This window comes from Carassius auratus, chromosome 3, assembly GCF_003368295.1.
Source record: "Carassius auratus strain Wakin chromosome 3, ASM336829v1, whole genome shotgun sequence".
Classification (NCBI taxonomy): Eukaryota; Metazoa; Chordata; class Actinopteri; order Cypriniformes; family Cyprinidae; genus Carassius; species Carassius auratus.
In genome coordinates this window covers 6,462,576-6,487,389 of record NC_039245.1, presented here as the reverse complement: position 1 = coordinate 6,487,389, position 24,814 = coordinate 6,462,576, and the positions used below count along the sequence as shown (strand labels likewise).

Below are 24,814 nucleotides of genomic sequence, written 5' to 3'. Positions count from 1 at the left end.
GTTATCTTTCTGGGCAAAGACCCTGTCCATGCCTAAGAGGTTCTAATGTATTCTGTGTAGTCTTGTTTCGCTGCTTTACATGGGCAGCTCTGTAAAGGTGATCTGTATATAGAACTTCACATGACATGTCTCTTTATGGCGCTATGAAATCACTCTGCAAGTGTATTGGACTAATCTATTACATTTTGTATATGTATATGTATATCAGTCATACCACAATTATAGGAAAATGTTAGAGAAATCGTATTCGAAGGCCGACACGAAAACAAAGAGACACACGTGTACACATAGACACAAACACGTATGTTAACACATTTAGGTGTCCACATACTGCAGAAAGTACCAAGAGATGATTAGCTGTAAGATTGAGTAACTGCAGCTGGCTAAAGAATGACATGGCTTTGCCCTTGGCTTGTGTCCTATGTGTGAGGGACGTTTGAACGGACAATCAGACAGACAGATCGGTCTACAGAAGGAGAGGACAGGTGTGTGATGAGAGGGACAGGCAACAAGAGCAAACAGAGGGGAAAGGGAGAAAGAAAGAGACATTACCCCTCTCCTTCCCCACCGCCTCCTGCACTGTAGGTGTTGAGATGATCAGAGACAGGAAGACAGAGACAGACAGAGCCAGAGACACATACAAAGACACAAAACACACACAGACACAGAAAAAAAGGCACAGGGAAAGAATGGGGGTTTTGAAGCAGGAAAAATATCAATATGAGACAGAGAATCACAATCACAAAATAATGGCAGAGCTCCTAGTTTGTTTTATATGTGGACACCTAATCTAGTGTGAACACTTGAAACAATTAAGATACAAATACAAAAATACATGTACACAAACAGGGTCCAAAATTAACCCTTTGCTACACCAAATTGAGAAGAAATAACCGATCATAAATGTAGGCTTTTATTGCTCTTCAGTAACATTTGACCCCCCCCCCCCCCCCCCAAAAAAAAAGGATTGGTTCTTTTATTGTTCTTTTCCATACTTTGTAATTTCAACCATGCATTATTTTCTGCGGTGGTCATCAAATTACATTCTCCAGTATGGGTCATTTACACTTTCGTTTACACTTCCGATGCTCTGCAAGTGCTAATTTTGGACTATGTACACAAAATACTAAATAAACATGCACAGATACACAGATATGAGTCACTCCCTGAAATTGACTGAAAGGTTAAAAACAGACTGAGAAAGATAGCAGAGATATGGGAACTGTTCCCACGCTCACAGCCAGGGAGCACCAGTCACCCCAGAGCGCCTGCCGTTCTGAGCGCACTATCGCTGTGTGGAGAGAAAGAAAGGACTACTGGAGATTCTAGCCATGATAGGAGAGACTAGAGTTTTTTTAGGACAGGCAGACACATCCAAATGAACCTCTTTATATATCACCTAATAAGAAACGTATTTCATGCAGGAGCTAAAGATGTGGGTGCAAAAGGAAGTGTGGTTGGGTGGGATTGGTGGTAAGGGAAAAACAAAGAAAATTATTTCTTTAAGAAAGTCATGCTGGGAAAAATAATCAATGCAGTTTGCTAGCTCTGTTTGTCCCATCAAGCAATTTGTATTTTTTCTTTATATGTTATTGTTTCTACTGCTTCATGCCCTTTTTTAAAACAAAATACATCTCCATAAACTACTTCACACAAAGTCTGAAATACTGTATTCAAATGTTTAGTGTTCAGATGCCAAAAAAACCCACATTAAATGAGAATGGGAATTTCGGCATCAGACTCCGCATGAACACCTATGTAGTGCAGAATTATTTGCAGGTATTTTGCACTTTCACATTTAATTTGTCAGACTTGTGTGAACAGAACTTTATTAATATGAATTTTTTCTATCTGGCAGCCATTTACATTGCATATGCATGGTTCATGTTATGTGTTTTTGTGTATGTCCACCTAAAGGACCAAACCGGTCTGGAACTGCATTGCATGTGGACCTTTTTGTGGAGAATCATTTATGTGCAATCACATTTACAGTTGTTCAGGGATTGAGGAGGATGTACACAAACACACAGACAGAACCATATTATATTACTCTTTCAAAGCATCCAGATTCATGCTTTCATTCGGGTCATCTGACATGTCGATTCCCAGAATCTGTTCTCATGCTCTTTACTAAGTCTGGAAAAGAGCCTTTTGCATGCATTTATTTTTTTACAGTTTCATATTAACAGATGCACCTTTCTGACCTCTCCCTCAGTCCATTTGCTGGGCTGTATGCTTCCGCTGCGATCAGATACACGACCTGGAACAGCTTTATTCATCTTGTCAGCTATCCTGATTGCCAATCATACATCCCTTCTTTGTTGTTCCTGCCTCTATTGATAGCAGTTTGTTTAACAAGATTCCTGATCATTTCAGTGTGATCTTAAGAGTCTAAACAGCTAATTTCTGCATGGACTGTGACAAAAAATGTGCTACACTGGACCCAACTGTAAATTTACAATTAAAACTAATTTCAACTAATTATAAATAGACTATCAATGATACAAAACTGTAGCATAAGGTCAATAAGCAAATTTCTTCTTATTGTCTGTTTTCCTCATGTTTGGCTCCAGCTGTGAATGCGTAACAATGGAGTGCACAAATACCTGAGGTGAGTGTGGCTGGATGCTCCAGAGATTCCTGGGCACTAAAGGGTTACAGGTGCCCAGGTAGGGTCATCACCCTCATGGAAATGGGCCCAAGCGTGCCCATAGGGTAGGCATTGGGCAAAATGTAGGCATGGTGGGGCAGGGTGGGGATATTCAGTAAGAAATGACCAAACTGGGGCTTAATGTGAGGAAGGATAAGGAGAGGAAAAGACAGGGTAAAGATATGGCAAATGCAAATGCAGAGAAGGCAGAGCAATGGTGAGAGAGAAATGAAAGAGAGAGAGAGAGCTGGGTTTTAAGGGTAGAAGGCTGGCGCTCCAGGGTGGCAGAGAGCTGTGCTGACTGCACAGGCGTTTGACCTGTAGGGAGCAAGACGGGACAGGACGAGGAGAGGCAGCAAACAGGAGAGGAGAGAGGAGTGATGCATGAGCGCTGGGGCCTTGATGACACTTACGTGAAGGCGAACGCCACCAGGGCACCACTAACCACTATAAAGTCCAGGATGTTCCACAAGTCACGGAAATATGAGCCTTGATGCAGGACAAGACCTAAATCTACCATCTAAAACAGAGAGAGAAATATTTAGTAAGTGTACTGCTATTCAGAAGTTTGGGGTCAGTGAGAAGTTTAAGTTTTTGATGGAGTCTCTTCTGCTAACCAAGGCATAGTTTATTTGATCAAAAATACAGTAAAACATTAATATTGTGAAATGTTATTACAAATTAAAATAACTGTTTTCTATTTAAATGTATTGCAAAATGTAATTAATTTCTATAGAAATAGAAATCATTAAAATCTGCGGATTTGCTGTTCAAGAAACATTTGTTAGTATTATTAAAACAGTCGTGCTGCTTAAAATTACACAGAGCTATATATTTTTTCGGGATTCTTTAATGAAAAGAAAGTTCAAAAGAATAGGATTTATAGATCACAGATCTTGTTTTATAATAATTTTTTAATGATTTTCCAGGAATACCTATTTACTGTGCGATCTGAGTGGCTTTTTCCCATTTGTGAACAAATTTTCACTTTATAAAATGTAATGTGAATACAGATGAAAAAACACTAACCAAAACCATGAGTTTTGTTTAATCATATAGTAGTTGGTTAAATGAAGTCAGTGTATAGTCAGTGGAGGTTGGTTAAAGGACACATGAAATGTTATTGCATTTCCCTGTTGAATAATAATAATAATAAATAATCGTTATTAATAATCGTGCTTATAATTTTAATCAAAATAATTGTGATTATCAGTTTAACCATTATCGTGCAGCCCTACTTCATATTATTGCATGAAACAACTCTGTACAATATACATATAATGTGTTTATGAGTGAATCACAGACCATCCTAGCCCAGACAGATGTGCAGGACAGGTAAGTACCTTAATGAGCATCTCAAAGGTGAACACACCCGTGAACACATAGTCAAAGTACCGCAGGACCTGAAAACACAAATGAGCGACACAGTATTAGCAATAAAATGAAGCCCTTTATGACAAATCAATAAGACAAGAGTAATACAAAGAATAATAACTAAACAGATGAAAATGATGGAGAAGTGAACTAGTAAATTACAAGTGTATCTTAATAAATTAGAATGTAGTGGAAAAGTTCATTTATTTCAGTAATTCACCTCAAATTGTCAGACTCGTGTATTAAATAAATTCAGTGCTCACAGACTGAAGTAGTTTTAGAAGTAGTCTTCTTTTAATTGTGATGATGTTGGCTCACATTTTACAAAAACCCACCAATTCAACAAATTTCAACAAATTAGAATACTTCATAAGACCACTTAAAAAGTGAATTGTTGGCCTTCTGGAAAGTATGTTAATTTGTTGTACATGTACTCAATACTTGGTAGGGGCTCCTTTTGCTGTATTTACTGCCTCAATCCGGTGTGGCATGGAGGTGATCAGTTTGTGGCACTGCTGAGATGGTCTGGAAGCCCATGTTTCTTTGACAGTGGCCTTCAGCTCATCTGCATATTTTGGTCTCTTGTTTCTAATTTTCTTCTTGACAATAACCCATAGATTCTCTCTGGGGTTCAGATCTGGTGAGTTTGCTGGCCAGTCAAGCACACCAACACAATGGACATTTACCCAACTTTTGGTGCCTTTGGCAGTGTGGGCAGGTGCCAAATCCTGCTGGAAAATGAAACCAGCATCTTCAAAAAGCTGGTCAGCAGAAGGAAGCATGAAGTGCTACAAAATGTCTTGGTAAATGGGTGCAGTGACTTCACAATAGACCAACACCAGCAGAAGACATTGCACCACAAATCATAACAGACTGTGGAAACTTAACACTGGACTTAAATCAGCTTCTACACCCTTCCACCAGAAGCTAGGACCTTGGTTTCCAAATGAAATACAAAACTTGATCTCATCTGAAAAGAGGACTTTGGACCACTGGGGAACAGTCCAATTCTTCTACTCCTTAGTCCAGGTAAGACGACTCTCACGTTGTCTGTGGTTCAGGAGTGGCTTAACAAGAGAAATGGGTGTCAGTGATTGTCTTCTGGACAACTGGACTACTGTCAGATCAGCAGTCTTTCCCATGATTGTGTAGCCTAATGAACCAAACTGAGAGACCATTTTGAAGGCTCAGGAAACCTTTGCAGGTGTTTTGAGTTGATTAGCTGATTGGCATGTCACCATATTTTAATTTGTTGAGAAATGGAGGGTTTTTGTTAAATGTGAGCCAAAATCATCACGTCTGTGTGCACTGAATTTAATACACAAGTTTCACAATTTGAGTTGAATTACTGAAATAAATTAACTTTTCCAAATGTATTCAGGTGCACCTTTAGAAGCATGGGTGGATAGATTAAATGGTTACTAGTCCAGTAGACAAAAATTGACATAAAGAGAGGATGTTGAGATGCGGGACTGTCTCACATTGTTGCGGGGAGATTCGGGCCAGACAGGGTCTTCAGCGGCCAGGGAAATACTGCTCATTGCAATGACCAGCAGAATACACATCTCAAAATATCGGAGCGTGACGATATAGTGGCACAACCTCCGAAATCTATAATGCAAGTTCATAAAAAAAGACCTGTTAATAACAAAAACAGCAACAACAACATCTTTTGAAAGAAAGCTCATTTAATTTCATTTAAGAGGTGAAACCAGGTGACTTCAGTCTGTTTTGTTAAATGTCGACGTAAAAGAGTGAACCCTATTTTACTTTAATAATTGGAGAAACTTTTGAATGAAACAGGATATTCAAGTAGGTAATAAGTACGACAGGAATGAACTTATCCAATGGAATTGACTTTACTTTGAAAAGTGGTCATTATTATTATTACTAATGGTAGTTGGAGGAGAGGGTTAATGTGCACCATTATTAATGTTTTAAAAAAGCTATTTTGAATATTGCCCAATTGCAGAGTCACAGTGCCAGGACTTCACTCACGGGTTGGTGGTAGTCAGAATGAACATTGAGGTGTAGGGTGGCATGGGTTTAGGCCCCCCATCATCTTTCTCATCATCATCATCATCAGCCTTTGTGTCCTCCTTCTTGGGCAGGGGCTCAGTGTTTGCATTCCTATTGACTGTGGAGACATGAGGAAGGGAAACACCATAGTAAGACAGATGATTAACAAAATAAATAAAAAAGGTCAGTTGTTCTTTTCAGCTCTTTCTCTCACCCTGTAAGACGGCGTTACTGGAGGGGAACATCGGGGGGATGTCCACGGCAGTGTAGTCAGGGTTCATGCCCAGGTGACCAGCGCTGGTAACATTAGCAGGGGTCGAAGAAGGGTTGGTGGGAATGAGGCTGCTCTCGGTGCCAGTGTGTGTCAGGCCGGCAGTATGGGCACTGTTGGCCAGATTGAGCAGACTATCATGAGGGGTGGAGTTCCTAGGTGGCTGGGTGGCGAGCTTGTTGTTCATGGCATTGTCCAGGTCCTCACTGTACTGACTGTCCTGCCTGGACAGAGTCTTCTGAATGGGACGGGTGGTGGAGAGAGTGAGACCACTTCCATGACCATCCCTGGAGAAAGAAGACAGCAAGATAAGAAGTTTAGCAGTCAATGCTCCAGTCTTCAGTGTCACACGATCATTCAGAAATCATTCAAATATGCAAGGAACATTTCTTATTATCAAAGTTTGAAACAGTGGAAAACAGAAGCTGAAATAAAAAAAATCTTTATTCTATTTTGTATTAGATTTGGATAATGAATAGAAAGTTCAAAAGAAAAAATAACTTTTTATCATTTGAATGTATCATTGCTGAATAAAAGTATTATTAATTCCTTAAAATATTACTGACCCAAAATATTTGAGCAGTAGTGTAAATAACTAAACATTATAAATAGACATAATTAATTACAAATGTACAAATGTTTCCATTTAAAAAGTGTGAGATGCAGGGCAGTGAAATTAAGTTTTTTTTACCTGCTCACTACATTTTTAAACTGTGTGTCAGGTTAGGCACTGCAAAATATGTGAATGCAATGTGTCCACTAAGTGCATAGTATAAAAAAGAAAAAAAAAAGAAAATCATTTGACTAAACTCACTTCCTTGTACGGTGACGGACCCCTCTCTCTTTTCTTCCTTCGCCCTCATGGCGATGATGCTTATGTTTCCGCTCTTGCGTTTCAGGTCCTCTTTCCCTGCCCTTACTCCTGTGTCTCCTCCCTCCGCCCTCTCCCTCTCCCTCATCCTCTGCGGCTTTACGATGTTGGCGGGCCTGGCTGCAGCGCTCGCTATGCTGATGTCTACGATGACACTCTCTACCCTCCCCATGGTTCTCAGAGCCTAAAAGACTCCGACGAGATCCTGTGGAGTCGCCCCTCTCCAATGCTGTCCAGGGCCCAGATCCTCCACTCTCCCCTTCATTGAAGCTGGGCTGTTTGTGCAGGAGCTGATGAGTGCGCCGGGGCTGGCCGTCACCTGGACGGGTTTTGTTGGTATTGTTATTGCGGTTCTCCTGAGGGTCCACGACCAACGGCCGGTCCAGGTGAGTCTTCATATCAGGACGAATATGACGGGAGTACGCGACCTAGTGGCATGATAAAAACACAACAAAAGTCCACACATTTGTCAATCAAACAAGAGATGAACTTATTTCAAGACAAATATTAACCTAAATATTAAAGCTGTATGACCTTCTTTCTTGTTTGGATCATTAGTTGCTGGTCCCCAGTGACTTCCAAGTATGAAATAAAAATATATATAATAATACTATGAAAGTCAATAGGAACCAGAAACTGATTGCTTACCAACATTCTTCAACATTTATTTTTATTTTTGCAGTCAACTTTTAAACTGGGGTCCCTGTTTATATTATTATTAGGAAACATCTTAAAAACCATCAATATCAGTATTTTTGTTAATATGTTAAGATTCGAATTATTAAAATGTTATGCCCGATAAAGAATAAATGGCTGATATTTAAATTTGATGCAATTTTGTCGAAATAAATGAAAATAAGACACTAAAAACTAAAACCAATTATTTTAAATTAAACCAAGCATAAAGTGAATCTTGGAAACGCAACATTATAAACATTCAAAATAACAATGGATATTCATTTTGAGATTTAAGATGACATTTAACAGCATTATTAAATTATTTGTGTTTTAATTATTCACGTAACATGAACGTTAGATTATGGCAAAGCGAATCTAAATCTAAAAACAGAGGAAAAGTACAATTAAATATGCAATATCGGCCGATGCAAATAACAGATACATAAATCCATCCTCTTTGACTAAGCATCTCTTTCTCCTTCATTTCTTCTCACCTTCCAGCGGTCTTCAGGGTCCAACTCATTGTAAAGCACCTCTCTGCTGTTCACCAGGGTCTGTCGTCTCAGCTGAGTAGTGCGCTGCTCCCATACCGACTTACACCCTATGTGGTTCTTCTGTTGCTCCATACTGCAAAGAAACAGAGACAGAGAGAGAGACATTTACAATAGATCTGAGATTAGTAATCATCAACAGGGAAAAGTGAGGTTGCTGCAGCTACCACAGGCTGAAAATGCCCACCTACAAGCTACCAGCTACCATTTGTTAGAGAGGATGATTGCACCGCTTTGGTCAAACTCACTCACAGAACACACACACACACAAAGAAGATAACTATAATAATTCTGGGAGTGAACACATCACAGGCGCCCAACCCTTGGAGCGAAGCATGTGAAAGAGAGAAAGTAAAAGAGATGAGAAGAGAACAGCAGGTGATGAGTAGCAGGATGAAGAGAGAAGAAGAGATGAGGAGTGACAAACCCGCCCCATCCCACCCAGCGGTCTGGAGAACAGAGCGGGGAGCAGGAATGCACATGTCTAAAAGGCTGATGGGAGAAGAGTAGGAGGTGTGGGGCGAACAGAGAGCTATTTTGAATGAACAGAAAGTGTATAAATGAATAAATACCAGTCCAGAAAGTGTTCTGTTGCATCAAGACGCTCAGAGCTTACTGTCACGCTGAGGAGGAAAACAGCATGTGAGAAACACAGAACATCTCTTTGCTCTTCTCCCTCATTCACAAGCTCGTCCTCATGATACACACATATTCTCTTGTGATTCTCTCGTCTTTTCCTCACAAATACTTGGATGCATTGGCACACTGACAACCCGGAATCATCTTTAACCAGTCTGTGCCTCTGCATGTCAGTCGTGTGTACTGTTTATAACTTTGAGAAGATCACAGAGCTTGTTGATGGACATAACAGATATTGATGTATGTTTCTCTAAATCTGTGCTTCGGAACATAGTGAAGTTAGTATTTTTTTAGCTGGTTAACCATGTTCCAAAAAATAAGCAAATAAGCAGTTAGAATCCAGTAACTACTGTTTGTTCTGAAATACACTTGTCAACACAAACTGTATTCCTAGTAGGATACAATGAGATCCTATCTACAGTTTTTCACTGACACTTTTAGATAATCTGAACATTAAAAAACATGGGTTTTGATTTATTTTTGATTTTCTACAAATAGTTTGGCCAGTCTTTGTGAACTATATTTTATGTTTGGGGACAGTAAGATTTTTATTTATTTATAAATTATTTGGAAAGAAAGGACGTATTGAATTGATGTGACAGTAAAGACATTTATAATGTTACAAAAGATTCCTATTTCAAATAAATGCTGCTCTTTTGACTCTTGATTGATGGAAACCAAAAAGCCAGATTGAAAGTGTTGCTATTTAAAAAAAAAAATTTTTATTATTGACTATTATGTTAATTTGGCTGACACAAGAGCAACACATAGTCTGAACACATAAAAACATACATAAAAGGAAGACAAACAAATTGTGGGAGAGAAAATGTGGTGGCAAGACAGAAAGAGAAAGAGGTGAGAGAGAGAGATACTCACGCAGCAATGGAGAGGTTGGCTGCAGACAGTGGGCTGACCTCTGCTACTTCCTTGGCTGCCTGAAGAGCCATTTTCTTATTGGCTGCCTGCTCTTCCTCCTGTTCATCCTATACATGGAGAGAAACATGAAGCATATTGGTTAAAGTGTGATGCATGCTGATGCATAGGAGTGTGAAGGATAAACAGTCTGACAGAGAGAAGAAGAAACATGGTCATTTGGTTAATGGATTCACCATAAGAAAATAATAAAGAAAGCATTGAAAATTATCTAACCCTAACCCTAACCCTAACCCTAAATTATTATCTTTTAAACATTTAATTTTACATGAGCATGGCTGTGTGTAAATCAAGCTTTTCTTTTTTTGTAACTTTGTAACTTTTTTATTTGTTTACTTTGAACTCCTGTATCCATTACCCTAAATGTGTGGCAAGTTGTTACCTTGGTCAGCTCTTGTGCATTGGCCAGATTGTCCACAGCGATAGCCAAGAACACATTGAGCAGAGTGTCTGTTCACAGACGGGTTCAGGAACATCACATCAATGCATCACTGGAGTATGTGAAAATGAACAGCGTGTCAGCATGCAATATTTTGTGCTTGGATACAGTTGCCGAAGAGCGTAAGAACGATGAAGAAGACTGAGAAGACCATGCCCTTCCTGACTCCGCCCTGAGACTCGATCCCATCATACATGACCATGTTCCAGTCTTCGCCCGTCAGGACCTGAGGTGCAGAGAAATGGTCAATAATCACAAAGCCATAGAAAACACACAGAATTATTGCATACTGTTCGATGTGCACATTTGCTCACCTGAAACACTGTCATTATTGCTGCAGGAAAAGTATCAAAGTTTGTAGGTGGTGTGCCGGCTTCAAAATTAAACCTGAAGAGAAGAAAGTGTGGTTTTATTATTGTTACACAGGGTGTTTCCATCCCATGCCTTCTTTAGGGCCTGTACTGACTCTGATGACCCATAATAAATAAATAAATAACATTTTCTATTATTATGTGTATTTTAGTGCTATACTGACTGTCCTCCAAACAGCTGCATGCCCAGCAATGCAAAGACCACGATGAAGAGGAAAAGGAGGAAGAGTAAACTGATAATGGACTTCATTGAGTTAAGCAAAGACACCACCAGGTTCCTCAGAGACGCCCAGTACCTGATAATGGGAAAGAGGGACATTTAAAATGCTTAGTCTTTCTTAAAACATTTCAAAGGGACATAAAGTGGGACAGAAAGACGTGAGAGACTCACTTGGTCACTTTGAAAATCCTCAGTAACCTAAGAGCTCGTAACACACTGATCCCAAACGAGGTTCCTGGCTGGATTATAGCCCAGAGCACCTCGAAAATGCTGCCACAAATGACCTGTCCCACACACACACATAAAACACACATTAAAAGCTCATTCATTAACAGCAAGCCACAAAACTAAAACACCTTTACCCAACGTCAAACACTAATACATATTTGTTTCTTACACTTCTCACAAAATTATTATTTATCAAAACATCCAAAACATTGAAATAACGATTAAGAGACTCCTTTATTTTACAATGCAGTGGATTCCGAATTATACAAACTCTTCAGTTACACACAAACTAACTTCAGTAACTTTATCAACAAGAAGACCTGAAAGAGGAATGAGCAGCTGGTTTAATTGTTTGGTTTCCTTCAAATGTTTTTTGGGTTTGAGTAAAAGAAGAAGGAGGGATGCGAGAAACTTACAATGCAGTCAAAACAGTTGAAGGAGGAGTGAAAATAAGGACTGGTCCCCAGCCCATACATCTTAATACACATCTCTGACATAAAGATCCCCAGGAAGATGAACTCAGCAAAGTCTGGATTGAGGAGAGAGAGGGATACAAACATAAAGAAAGAGCGTTCGCTAAGTTCAAAGATACGTAAACGTATGCATTAGGTAGAAAAAAGCATATATTTCAAATAAATAGAGCACAGACACGTTTAAAATCAAGGAACGTATGCTGAACAGATTTACTGCTTAATACTATGATTAGATTTTATGGTCAAACTAATTGAATTGTTAATTAAAATATTTTTAAGTGTCCAAAATGTAATTTGTTTTAAAATGTTTTATGGGGCATAATACTTCACATTTATGCATTTTATCCAAAGGGATTTACGGTGTAATCAGGCTATACAATTTTTTACTTTTTTTTTTACCACTATGTGTGTTCCCTGGGAATTGAACCCACAACCTTTTACGTTGCAAACACAATGAGCCACAGGAGCTCATACTTGCTAACAATTAATGAATAAACAAAGATAAAAGAAGAGAAGCATCTTCAGAAAATAAAATAGGAAACCATTAACGATCAGGAAAATGGAGAACAACATTAAAACATTATTATCTCTCCATAAACTAAACAAAAAGAAACTCCACAGGTTTGAGCACGTCTGCTCATAATATACATGCAAAAATTTCTGGCGATTTTCCCACACAATAAAAAACAGAAAATTCTGAAATATTCCATGTGGGTCTACTGTTAGTGAACAGGCGGGTGGACAGACTTACAGAGGAAGTCGGAGAGCGTTTCGGGCTGGTCGTAGTGCACAGCAGCCACACACAGTGTGTTGAGTCCCACCAGACACAGCACGCTCCAGTAAAATGCTTGAGTCTTCACTATGTGCCTGATGAAAAATCGCAGTCGACGCTCTTTTTTATGGAAGGAAGAGCCCTCCAGCTTTGAGCTCTTCAGACTGCCCCGTGCAAATGGAGAACCTGACAGAACAAGAAAACAAGACACAATAAAATTAAAACTAAAATTATACATACATGCACACATATACAATTTATATATATATATATTACTAAAACTGCTAAAACAGCTAAAATTACAAAAACAACTAAATTGCTAAAATATTATACTAAAAAAGTGTAAAATTAAGCTATACCATCTAAAAAATATTATATATATATATATATATATATATATATATATATATATATATATATATATATATTATATTTTATTATATTATCATAATATTAATAAAGTAACACTACTATGACATATACCATGCAACTATTTCAATGAAATAATAATAATAATCTAAGAATCTAAAAAATTACTTTTTAAAGAATACCAAAAACTTACATGATTTTTATGGTTATTGTTATAGCAATACCCCATTGATTAACCTTGAGCCAACAACCTATGTAAGTGTACAACTCTATTTGTGCATTCTCTGTTTAACTCAAACGCACCTATATCTCCATCTCTATCCTCTGCATCAAGCAGGTCTGTTTTATTCTTCTTGATGGTAGGCCTCCTCCGCGAGCCTGTGTGTAACAGACAATAGTCACTCATTTATAACATATTCACAGACAGCTAAAACATTAATACATAACCAATAAATAGATTAACAGAAAGGAGACTAGATAACACAACTAGGAAGTGTAGTGTGTCTATCACATGTCTGCTACGGATGGAAGGCCCATGGAAATGTGCTCATGAACACTACATTAACTGGACATATGGACATGAAGTATACAATATCACCCCCTCAGCAAAGCCAACGCTATTGATATCTCTCTTCCTTACAATGGAAAATCAACACCTAGTCCCAGTGAGGGAGTAAAGAGAGGGAGATGAAAAGGAAGGAAGGATGGAGGAGGTCACATAAATACCGTCAAAGGGTATCCGGTCATCTGGGTCATTGTCCTCGTCAGCCAAAATCACCTCTTCTGTACACAATCAAAAAAGATTCAAATCAAACCACTGGAAAAGTGGGGACAATTTCTGAAGCTTAATGAAACATTTTTTATTTTCTAATACTGAGACACACAAGTGTAAAGACATGCGTATCAATAGAGACAAGCTACTATCTGAATTCATGGCTTTAGCTTCTTTCTGGAGTATTAAATGGCTCTTTCTACGACATTTACCTGCTTTGCAGATCCACTCCAGATATCCGTTCAGCTCTCTCTCTATCTGCTGCTGACGCTTCAGCTTAAGAAACTCTCTCCTGTTCTCCACACGTTCCCTTTCTTTAGCAAACTCTCTGTATCACATACACATGCAAACAAATGCTAATCAAAGAAAGAACACAAAATTCACATACACATTAGTTGAATGCATATTCACTTGCCAATCGTTGGCCGTTTTAAGATCATCAGAATTATGGGATAAATGCATTTTTGATTGATACTAAGAAGGTCCATATATGTCATGGGGACATTACAAGATATCCTAGCCACAAATTATCAATTCATTCCCACTACTTAATTAATTCCCTCGTTTTAGTTCAACTGTGGCCATGTTGTAACAAATTAATAAAATGGGAACTAATTCTATTACACCTATTTTTTCTTTTCTTCATCTCAAATGTGGGATGAACATATGATCTTTAGGCTTAATTCTAAGCACTTTTTTGCTTTGGATGTCAATATTTTATTAGGTTTTTCTTTAATAAAGAATGTGCAAAATAAATGAAATTCACAGATTTTATGTTCATCTAATTAATCAACTTAAATTAAACAATGTCTGATATAATGCTAGAAATCTGGGATTCAAAATGTAATTTAGATCTGAAAATAAAGTATACATATAAGTATATATACAAGTAAAAAAATCTAACTGTATCATTTTCATTTGTGGTGGTGTACACTAGATAGTTGCCTCTACATAGGCCATTAAAATTCATATAAAACAATACACAATAAATGAATACAATTTTTTACACATATATTCCACAAACTGTATATTTTAACAAATAATCCACAAAACGATCATAAACACTGTAATTCATAAGACAGTCAGACAATTCACCAAGACTGTAGACCTGAATAAATGACATGAATTTGAGCTGAATTTGAGCTGAATTTGAGAAGAGCTCACACTCTCTGAGACATGTCTCTTACCCTGACAGCACACCCAGCACAAGATTGAGCATGAAGAAGGAGCCGATGATGATGAGGGGGATGAAGTACATCCAGTTCCATGCACTCCCTGAAGCATCATTGCTCTGTAATGGCACAAAACAGCCCAGTCACTACCAACATTTTTACTCTCTCCAGCTGAGAGTACAGTTTGATCATGTGTTTTCTCTGTGTTTGTCTTCCCAAGACTCTCCACATCTCAGTTCCAATGGTGTTTATTTGGTCATTTTCATAAGGTGATGGAAAATTTGACCCTACTAACAGAGGATGAGAACAGATGACAAAAGCATGCCAGATCCTAGGACACCATGTACCATGTGACTAGCAACCTGAGAATGGCAACCATCTGGCCGGGCCTGCTTCATCTGTGTTACACACAGCACCGCTGCACCCTCTCACTGCAGAGAGGAACAAATGGGCAGCCATATTGTGTGGCATTGCTCAACTGGCTGCCTCTAGCAAAGAAGTCCGGATCAAACAATCCACAAGTGCTGCTTTAGGGAAACCGCAGATGATGTTACAACCTTTGCACATTTTGGTATTTAGGCATATCAAGAGTACACATTTCATTTCAAAGAGATAGCTCACCCAAAAATGAAAACTGTGTCATAATTTACTTCCATTCATGCCATTCAAAACCTGTACTGAAATTCTTTTTTTCCCCATGAAATGCAAAAGATGTTTCGCAGAATTTCCAGGCTACACTGTTCCATAGGGAAGGTGGATGGAGAACTAGGGTTGTCAAGCTCAAAAGTACACAAAAAGCACCAATAGAGAATCATAAAAGGATGCCATGTGGCTTGTGCATTATTTTTCAAGTGTTTTAGGGCCAGTTGCACACAAGTTACAACTTTTGTAGTAAATGAGCACTAAGTTACAACTTTTGCACTGCTAAATATATATATATATTTTTTGCACCATTACACGTAGTTTAAGTTTAACCCTACGTATAAAATATATATTTACAGAAGCGTCTGGTCAGAAGTAACAGTTGGAATAAAATAGCAGACTGAGCGAACTGCATCAATATGCTCTTTTTTTTACCAGACAACCTTCAGTCCTTTAGGCATATACAGTACGATGCTAATGACATTTACACTCACGTACACATTAAGAGAGAGAACAATGTGAATACGATCAGATGAAATAATAAATAAATGGCATTTCGTAGGTTTTTTCTTTCTTTCAGTATTTGTTGATCCTTATATATTTCAGTTACAGTTTCTGAATGTCATTTACATATAAAAATAGCTTACATATAGACTAATGTTATTAATGCATGGTTCTTAATGGAAACTTGTTCATATTTTTACCATCATATGTGAGGCAAAAGAAGTTAGAATGAAGGATAGATTAAAATCCATAGCATTTAAACAAGTTCTGCTCGTGTTTTCTTTATAATGTTTACACTGGATGATTTAGGGTAAACGTCATATTATGCGACTAAGCATTACTTTACAGAGAGTTTACAAACTACTTTCTACATCCTGCATTATGAAAAACTGGTGCAACCAAATAATGTAAAGATTTAGTTACAAACTAGCTAGAAGTTACTAAGCCTCTAGTGTGAACTTAACATTCGAATTTAAGTAAGAACTTATGAATGGCTGGTGCAACCCTACTCTGAGGTATGTATAAGGAACAGACTGAAAGTTGTTCTTATTCACTGAAAATCAAATACTTTCACTGATTGTAAAAGGCAACCTGGAAATTCTGGTAAATATTTCCTTTTGCGTTCCAAAAAAGAGAGAAGTCATATGGTTATGCAACTCATATCTGAAGTAAACTATCTAATCCTTTAAGGATATTTTAAAATAACCCAGCCAAATCTGCTGAGATCTTCAGATTTTATTTTCCATTTACATGTGTGCATTTTGCAGACGCTTTGATGCAAATCGAAAAGAAGAACTAAAGCAATTTGTCAAAGAGCCAGCAATATTTGTAATATACTGTACAATGGCATTTTGCTGTAGCTATGCCCCATAGTCTTGCTCCGAGTCCCTTTTTCTGTCTCCCTTGATCTGCCCCACTTCCTTTCCGTCTGCTCCTTCAATCTCTCTGCATATCTGAAAGCTCTGAAAGCCCCAGTATGTACTGCAGCTTTTTGGCAATTAAATTTTCATAGGGTTCTTTCTCAGCAGCTGTAAGAATAACTTCAGCTGAGCAGGGTCTGTTATATAGAGAGCCCCGTTCACCGGAGAGAGGAGGGAAACAGAAGGGAGAAAAAACCTGGGGCAAGTAAAAAATTGGGTACAGTGAGCCAGTAATAAAAAGAAAACAGGGATAAAAAAAGACCAAATAAGAGATGACAACTTCTGATTGGGCTGTAAAGAACTGCAAGCATTAGTCATATGGAATCCCCTTCCTCAGGCTAATTCTCATTGGAAAGATAATTTCTAAAACAAGCCTTTAGTCCTTCAGGTATATCTGCTGTTGATTTGTGAAATGGATTTAGGTGGCATTGGGATTAAACTAGTCCCCGAGGTTACATCATTAGTTTGCGAAAATCTTGAACACAGCATTGACATCACTGCCCTGTTTTCTGTGGCAGAGGGCGGGTGAACTCACTGGAAACAGCGCTCTCTGTTCAGACTGAACAGGCTGGCCACGAGCGATAAGACTATAAATGCACTGCACCGTCTTTGACTCTATAAGGCGAGATTTTGCTTACTGTATGTCTGCCACTGAAAGGTACAGGGGATGTGGATTAAGTGGGTTATTTTTATCAGGTGGTTATTTTTTTCAACAAGAATGCAATTGATCAAATGTGACAGTAAAACCTTTTACACTGTTGCAAAAAAATTTTTTTATTACAATACATGCTGTTCTTTTGAACTTTCTATTTATCCAAGAATTCTGAAGGCATCAGTTTCCACAAAAATATTAAGCAGCACAACTGTTTTCAACACTGATTGTAATAAGAAATGTTTCTTGAGCAGCAAATCATAATATTAGAATGATTTCTGAAGGAACACGTGACACTGAAGACTGGAGTAATAATGCTGAAAATTATTGCCGTCACTGGAATAAATGACACTTTAAAATATAATAAAATTTTAATTGCTCACAATTTCACAATTAACCGTTTTTTTTAATCAAGCAAATAAACAGTAGTGTGTGTATGTATGTATGCTTTCATATAAGCACTTTAGAACAACCCGAATTTTTATTTTTTCTTGAAACATTCTATTGTTATTCATGTGAATAATACTTTATATATTCAAGTCATTCAATCATTGAAAAACATTTTCTTCATTAAAAGTGACTCAAAATAATCAAAATCAAAATAAATCATTGCTTAGTGCTGCTCCTGGTATATTCTGTTTGGGGTCTATTTAAGCATAGGTCAAAAAATCCCAAAATGAAATTAGGAAGCTCTTTAGTGAAGTTATGCAATGTGACTTACATAGTATAACAGGTCAGTCCAGCCCTCCATGGTGATGCACTGGAAGACTGTGAGCACGGCAAACAGGATGTTGTCAAACTGGGTAATTCCATAGTTAGGTCCAATCCAGTACAGTTTACATTCTGTTCCATTAGGGCACGTTCGAGCAGGAGCCTCTTTTCCACACGGAAACTCCTCCCGGATCTCATCTATCAGAGAGTAAAGTTTTCTTTTCAGACATAATCAAATTGGTCTATTTGTCATAGTGACCGCTTTGCAGATCATGCACGAAGAAGTCTGCGAGTGAGAACAAACACATAGAGGCCTACCGGTGATTTTGTCAAAGCAAGTGGTGTGAAATTTGCCCATGTAGAACTCCAGACCAATGATGGCGAACATGAGGATGGCAAAGAAGAGCAACAGACCGATCTGCAGAAGAGGGATCATGGCCTTCATGATGGATTTAAGCACAACCTGCAAGCCTGGAAGAAAGAGAACAAGCATACTGACATTGTGAAAGGCTTTAGGTTTTTTTTTTTTTTTTTTTTTTTTTTGCAGCATAAAATTTAATTAAAAAGCTTGGCAGAGGCTATAATGGGCACAAAGAGTGTAATGTAAACTGATATCATACTTCAAATAAACTGGAGCAGTAACATAAAAGCAATCCTTATTCTGCACTATATTCAACTCTACTCATGTCATGTGAGTTCAATTTAACACGATTTAACCCTTCCCTTTAACCGATCTCTCATATCACATTTGCAGGTGCATTTTAAAACACATCAAAATGGTCATGTGACATGCCATGTGTCTTCAGTGAGATCAAACATATTGTTATGCATCCAGTGAAGGCATTTGTTTTTCTTTTTTTTTTTAATTGATTAAAGTTTTTGAAGTGTGTCTTGGTGCTTAAACTGTCCAGGTTTTATGATCATGACACTATCTTTTTCAAATTGTAATATTGGTGCCTGTGATTAAAGTTTCATCAGTTACACTCTTTCATTGATGTTGGCTTTGTGAAGTTCTCTGTGGATGGTTTTTGTGGATACAATGTTTTCAAGGTGAAAAATAATGGTTTGTTGTCACTTTCCTTCAGAAGTAATGTGTTGTCTGGACACAAACCATTCTTGGTGTTCAATAGTCCCTATTATTCACTTTCAGTTTTCACCCACTATTCTTCTTTGCTGATAAAGTCTTGCCATGCTTTGTGTACACAGTTATGATAATAAAGACTCCCAAGATTTGTCCTTTCTGGAAGTCTGACAAGTCACCCTTTCACCCACAGTACTAGCTTTTGTGTACTAGCCTACACAAAATATATTAGCCCCTATAAAAATGGGTGTTCACGTTAGTTTATCCAACACCTGTACATATGAATAAGGAAATGATGACAAAATGTTACTCACTGGGAATCCCAGACACCAGTTTGAGGGGTCTCAACACCCGAACAGCACGCAGCGTCCTCAGATCAAGGTCTGTGCCCACTGTGGACAGGATTCTGGAGAAACAAGAAAAGACAAAGTCAGTTTATGTTTAACCTAGGATACTGTGGTAATCAGCAGCCCTTCCACTCATACAGGATTTGCTTTTAGTGACAGTTTAGCTTTGTTTAATTAAGAAAAGCATTTGTAAAAGCAGACAAAGGTGCTTAACCCAAGCTCATGTAAGCCTATTCGCATCCAGACTAAACTAATGCCCATTCTGAACACTGATAAAAGGAAAATCCTAAATGACCATTCAGTATTAACACTTCCCCTAGTCAGACATCTACTCAACAGACTATGGGCTCAAAGAAAATAAGCAGTGGGGACTAATGGTTCAGAGAGGATGGCACACACTGCCCGTCCCCCCCGCAGAGTGAATGTCAGAGGTCCATGTGCAGAGAATAGAGATAAATGTGGATACCGCTGCTTTGTATTCATATGACCTTTATTTGTGCAGGAAAGTCACTGGAAACTGATTCTCTTCAGTGATAACATGCAGAGAAGAACAAAGACGCAAATCCAACTGAATCGATACAGCATCGCTGCTAGTGAAACATATGACACAGGAAATTTAATCAACATTCATACCCACAGAAGCAGCAGTAAAATATCAGTTTTTAACTCCACGTGCTTCTGGAGAGAGCTGGCAACCTAGATCAGCTTCACTGGGCATGGCATCTAGGAAAATGACCCTTGACATATTACAACCTGTCTAAAACTGCTTTGATATGAGTGTCAACTGCTGCCTTCATCTTTGTGTTCAACAGAACAAACTAAAAGCAGAACAAGACAGAAAAAAGCAACATACGGACACAGGAGAGGCTGAAGGAGGACTGGTTTATGCCGTTAATATTAATGTAAATTACTGAGGATAGACAGAAAGCCAAATGAGAAAGACGGGGGAGAGAGAGAATGAACAGAGCAGGGGAGGAAGTGAAGAAAGAGAGCCAAAGTGGGTTGGAGGAGGAAGAGGGAATAGAGAAAGGGGAGGAGCTGGATGAGAGTTAGAGGAAGATGCTGACTGGCTGATTTATTCCCATCTCTCTTCGTCTATTTATGGAGCAGCAGTCTGAGAGCCACCACTGTCAGCTGTACCTGACGACTTATACAACACTTTCTCTCCCGTTCTCTAACACACTCACGCACTTGTTTTTCTATGAGGGTGGGGACTTTTCATTGACTTCTACTGTTTTATAATGAGCTAATGATACTTTTGGTTCGTAACCCTGTTCCTAACCTTCACACAAACCCTTATAGTTATCCTTCATTCTTCATGATTATCCAGATTTTTTCAAAATATATTCTGTTGTGTTCAGTACAAGAAAGAAATTAATATAGGTTTAGGGCAATATGTGAGTAAATACTGACAGAAATAAAAAAATTGGGTGAACTATCCCTTTAATGACAAGCGGCAGCATGTTTAGTATTAGTATACTGTCACTTTAAGACAGGCATCTAAAATACAGGCTCGGATCAATTTTTCTCGCAACTGTTTTAGAGATAACCAGCTGTGCTTATATGTAAATCTTGTGTGTTTTTGACGCCATTAGAGCAATCAAATGCAAAACAATTTTTTATGTCCAGTTATCGGGTGCTTTTTGACAGGTGTTTTAATGTGCACATGCTTCAGGTGTATAACAAACTCAGAAAAATTACGTCAGACCAGAAAGCGAGTTAAATGTTTAACCAACAAGGCTTAAATGCACATGCAGATAATGTACTTTTGTGATTGTGAAGTGTACTGTCCCATGAGTAAAATTTAATGTGAATGTAAGTCAAATTGTACAGTATTGTAACAGTTCTCCTGTTACTAATATATATACCAGTAGTTTTATCCAGTGTATTTACCATTATTACTCACCTGGTATAATGTACCAATTATGCTGGATGCCAATCGCCGTTAAACATTAAAAAGAAGAAGAAGAAGAAGAAGAAGAAACAGCAGGAAGTTTGTTCTCTCTCTGGAAGGAGAGGCTTGCCTTATGGTGGTTGTGGCCTTTTTTTTTCTTTTTTTTTAATACCCTGGTTGAGGAACTTTAGAGTTCTAAGCTCATCTGTAAGTAGTTGTCATTGTTTCTATTTTGGTTTAACAATTTATGTTCCTAGCACATGGTTATGGTGTTTGTTTTGAATTTTGTTTACAGAAGGTTTGTGTTCTAAATGTATATGGAGCAAAAACAACTGAGAAGAATGGAACTAAGAGTTGATTTGCATTTATTACTTGAGTGTTGCCTGTTGCAAGTCAATGTTTTACTTCAAGCATGGACAAAGCTCTCTGATGATTGAGCTCCCCTTATGAAACAAAAATATATTGCAGTTTATTGGAAAATATCATGTAATATATTAGGCATATATTCTTAAATATATTTATTTTTTCCAATACATTGCAATATATTGAAAGCGGCAATCATTTGTATATTTTGCAATATATAATATAATATATGTATCATCAATATATTATTAAATGTATTCAAATATATAATATATTAGAAAATAAAAAGGGAAAATAATATATTACAATATATCACAATATATTTTAAGAAATATAGGTAAGTATATTTTCCTTTCGTAAGGGTCTACTGTGGATCATCTTGTCACTTAAGTGCTGTGTTCTCTATTAATATTCATATTCAAATATTCAAAGACTGAGAAAAGCTTCTGGTCCTAATTGATGAGAAACCAAGGACTGTGCTTTATGTGATGGACTGTATTTCTTATCCACTGGTTCTAACTGTTTGATGTTGATTTGTGTCAGGTTGAATAACAGATGTTTTGCGTGACTATGTTTAATACATTTGACTCATGAGTGAGATTGGTCTGGTTGGTCCCTTAGTTTATGTAGCACTAAGTACAAGTTAACTGGATAGGTGTTACAGTATATTGAGACAGAAGCGCCAGAACTGCAACTGATAGAATGTGCACTGTACAACGATACTAAGATATTTCTTCAAAAGCAGATCGTGGAGACATTTTAATCATCCATGATCAAAAATCATCATATTGCACACCCCTTCCTAATGGCTTGAGTTAACATTTTTAATGACCCTAAAACAACAACAAAAAAAAGCAAGGCAAGACACACCGCCAAACCAGACAAAAAAATAAAGTATCAAATTCATGTGTTCATAAAAACAAAACAGACCTTGCAGTTAATGTGCATGTGAATGAAATGAAATGAAATGAACCACCTATCTGGAGGCCCCCAGGTAATCTAAGTTTAAGACCCACACTTTAAAAGATACATAAAGTATCAGTTTTTTCCACTCGGCTGGATGTGCTGAGAGAGATATTCCTTGCTGTTTTGAGCTTGGGAGGATTAGGAAGGTGAACTGTGGGTGTGTGGGCTCCATGGAGCCCCTAAAGAACCTGGCAGACTGGGGTTATGGGATACAGAGGAGGACTCGCAGGTGTTCATGCTGCACTGACAGGGGGCAGCCCAGAATGTGTACGGCTGAAAGTAAGAGAAAATGGAAGGGAAAGTGAGGGAAGGTTTTTTTATTATTATTATTTGGTAACAATGGATGTAAATGTATATCTGTGCTGATACAAGTCAAAGCACTACCGATTAGTTTCCAGTGCCCTACAGATACTTTACCAGCAGTGACGTCAAAAATACATTCAAGTGTTTTTTTTTTTTTTGTTTTTTTTTGAGGGCTGATGAGGATGACTCTCACCACAGACTTCCTCACAATACACCATATCCCCATAGCAACCGGCCATTCCTCATTCAGACAGTTTCTACGGTTACTGGGGACTTCTCATTCATAACTGTTTCCATGGGAACAAGAGCCATTTCTCATTGATAGAATCTCCGCATCACTGCACTAATAAGGCAAAAGGAGGAGCTTGATGGATTTATAAACATAGCATTGACATGCTCCGCAAACTGTCCAATACACAGTCAGATATCATTTTTAGAAAATTAAACCGACATTATAAATGATCTCTATACGTAAAAGGGGAAAACAGCCACTTTGTAATATCAACTAAAACATTCTACACAATTTTATATGGCCATACAGGAATCAGAAATGTTATTTATAAGCCGTTTTCCTCATGGGGACCTAAAAATGAAAAATTACTGATATTTCTATCCTTTTGGGACATTTGGTTTCCGTAATGTAGAAAATAACAGCTACACACACAGATTAACAGATGACTAAGGTTTGAACTTTACACTAATAAATTCCATGTTAAAATAAGTTAGTACCATCAATGGCCCCTTAATATATGTGATAAACTGCATAATAAATACCATAATTTGTTTTGAAGAAGCATTTGTTAACACTAAATGTGAGATTAATAGAATGAGAAGAGGAGTAATTTGTGATTATAAATAAAATTTATTTACATTTCTTTTGAATGCAATTGCAACCTTGTTCAAGAATTACATATTCTTTGCAATAGCTGCTTTTTAGCTAATATAACCAAGGACATGAAGGTCTTTTTACACATGTTTTTTTTTTCTTTTTTATTTCTAATTCAATCATTTAACCATACAGTGTATATGTAAATCGTGTATTTATGCCCTCTGTGCTTGATGTTGCAGCAGTTTTAAATCAAATTACGATGTTTTGCTCAGCATCTTCTATCAGAAATTAAAGAGAAAAAGAAAAAAAAAAGGAAAAGGGTTATCAATGTGAATTATATCAAAGGACCAGGGCTGAGGTGTTGAGAGGGGACATATCATTTCATCTTCAAAGACACATCCGCCATTTACCTACCACAGCAAAGAGAGAACAGCTGTGAAGAGAGAGAGAGAATATCAGCGTGTGAGGAGAGAGGAAGAGTTCTTGTGTCTCAAGGCTTTGCTGGATGATTGATCATCTGCAGTAGTGAAAAACAGGTTACTGCAGCAGCTCCTGCATAGGCTGCTCTCATTGGCTTGCTCTATTTCTCCTCTCTCTCTCTCTCTCTCTCTCTCTCTCTCTCTCTCTCACACACACACACACACACACACACACAAGCCACTGCTTGTTTCCAACCGCTTCTCCAGTTGCATCTTTCCCTTTCTCTTCTCTTCCTCCTCTTTTTCCTTTCTCTTCACTAAACCCTGGGAAACATGGATAGTCAGACCCAGTATCACACTGCAGTTCATTCCACCAGCCAC

The 24,814-nt window shown here is 37.8% G+C and overlaps 1 protein-coding gene across 4 annotated transcripts in view; it reads right to left on the bottom strand.

Moving 5' to 3' along the window:
* The window catches only part of cacna1aa (calcium channel, voltage-dependent, P/Q type, alpha 1A subunit, a), a 95,842-nt gene that overhangs the window by 50,762 nt on the left and 20,266 nt on the right, over window positions 1–24,814 (bottom strand). For 2 of the 4 annotated variants that reach the window (XM_026205430.1, XM_026205446.1), the window contains exons 5-27: window positions 19,627–19,718; window positions 18,550–18,702; window positions 18,242–18,429; window positions 14,818–14,921; window positions 13,843–13,958; window positions 13,585–13,641; window positions 13,162–13,236; window positions 12,469–12,675; window positions 11,661–11,773; window positions 11,188–11,300; window positions 10,961–11,092; window positions 10,740–10,812; window positions 10,534–10,651; window positions 10,369–10,436; window positions 9,930–10,036; window positions 8,987–9,037; window positions 8,358–8,490; window positions 7,129–7,613; window positions 6,258–6,601; window positions 6,023–6,161; window positions 5,506–5,635; window positions 3,994–4,053; window positions 3,064–3,170 (exon numbers count right to left, since the gene is read on the bottom strand). In XM_026205430.1, the coding sequence (XP_026061215.1) occupies window positions 3,064–3,170; window positions 3,994–4,053; window positions 5,506–5,635; window positions 6,023–6,161; window positions 6,258–6,601; window positions 7,129–7,613; window positions 8,358–8,490; window positions 8,987–9,037; window positions 9,930–10,036; window positions 10,369–10,436; window positions 10,534–10,651; window positions 10,740–10,812; window positions 10,961–11,092; window positions 11,188–11,300; window positions 11,661–11,773; window positions 12,469–12,675; window positions 13,162–13,236; window positions 13,585–13,641; window positions 13,843–13,958; window positions 14,818–14,921; window positions 18,242–18,429; window positions 18,550–18,702; window positions 19,627–19,718 (3,165 nt within the window). The remainder of the gene's footprint in view (window positions 1–3,063; window positions 3,171–3,993; window positions 4,054–5,505; window positions 5,636–6,022; window positions 6,162–6,257; window positions 6,602–7,128; window positions 7,614–8,357; window positions 8,491–8,986; window positions 9,038–9,929; window positions 10,037–10,368; window positions 10,437–10,533; window positions 10,652–10,739; window positions 10,813–10,960; window positions 11,093–11,187; window positions 11,301–11,660; window positions 11,774–12,468; window positions 12,676–13,161; window positions 13,237–13,584; window positions 13,642–13,842; window positions 13,959–14,817; window positions 14,922–18,241; window positions 18,430–18,549; window positions 18,703–19,626; window positions 19,719–24,814) is intronic. The other 2 variants (XM_026205439.1, XM_026205452.1) reach the window with 1 other exon arrangement.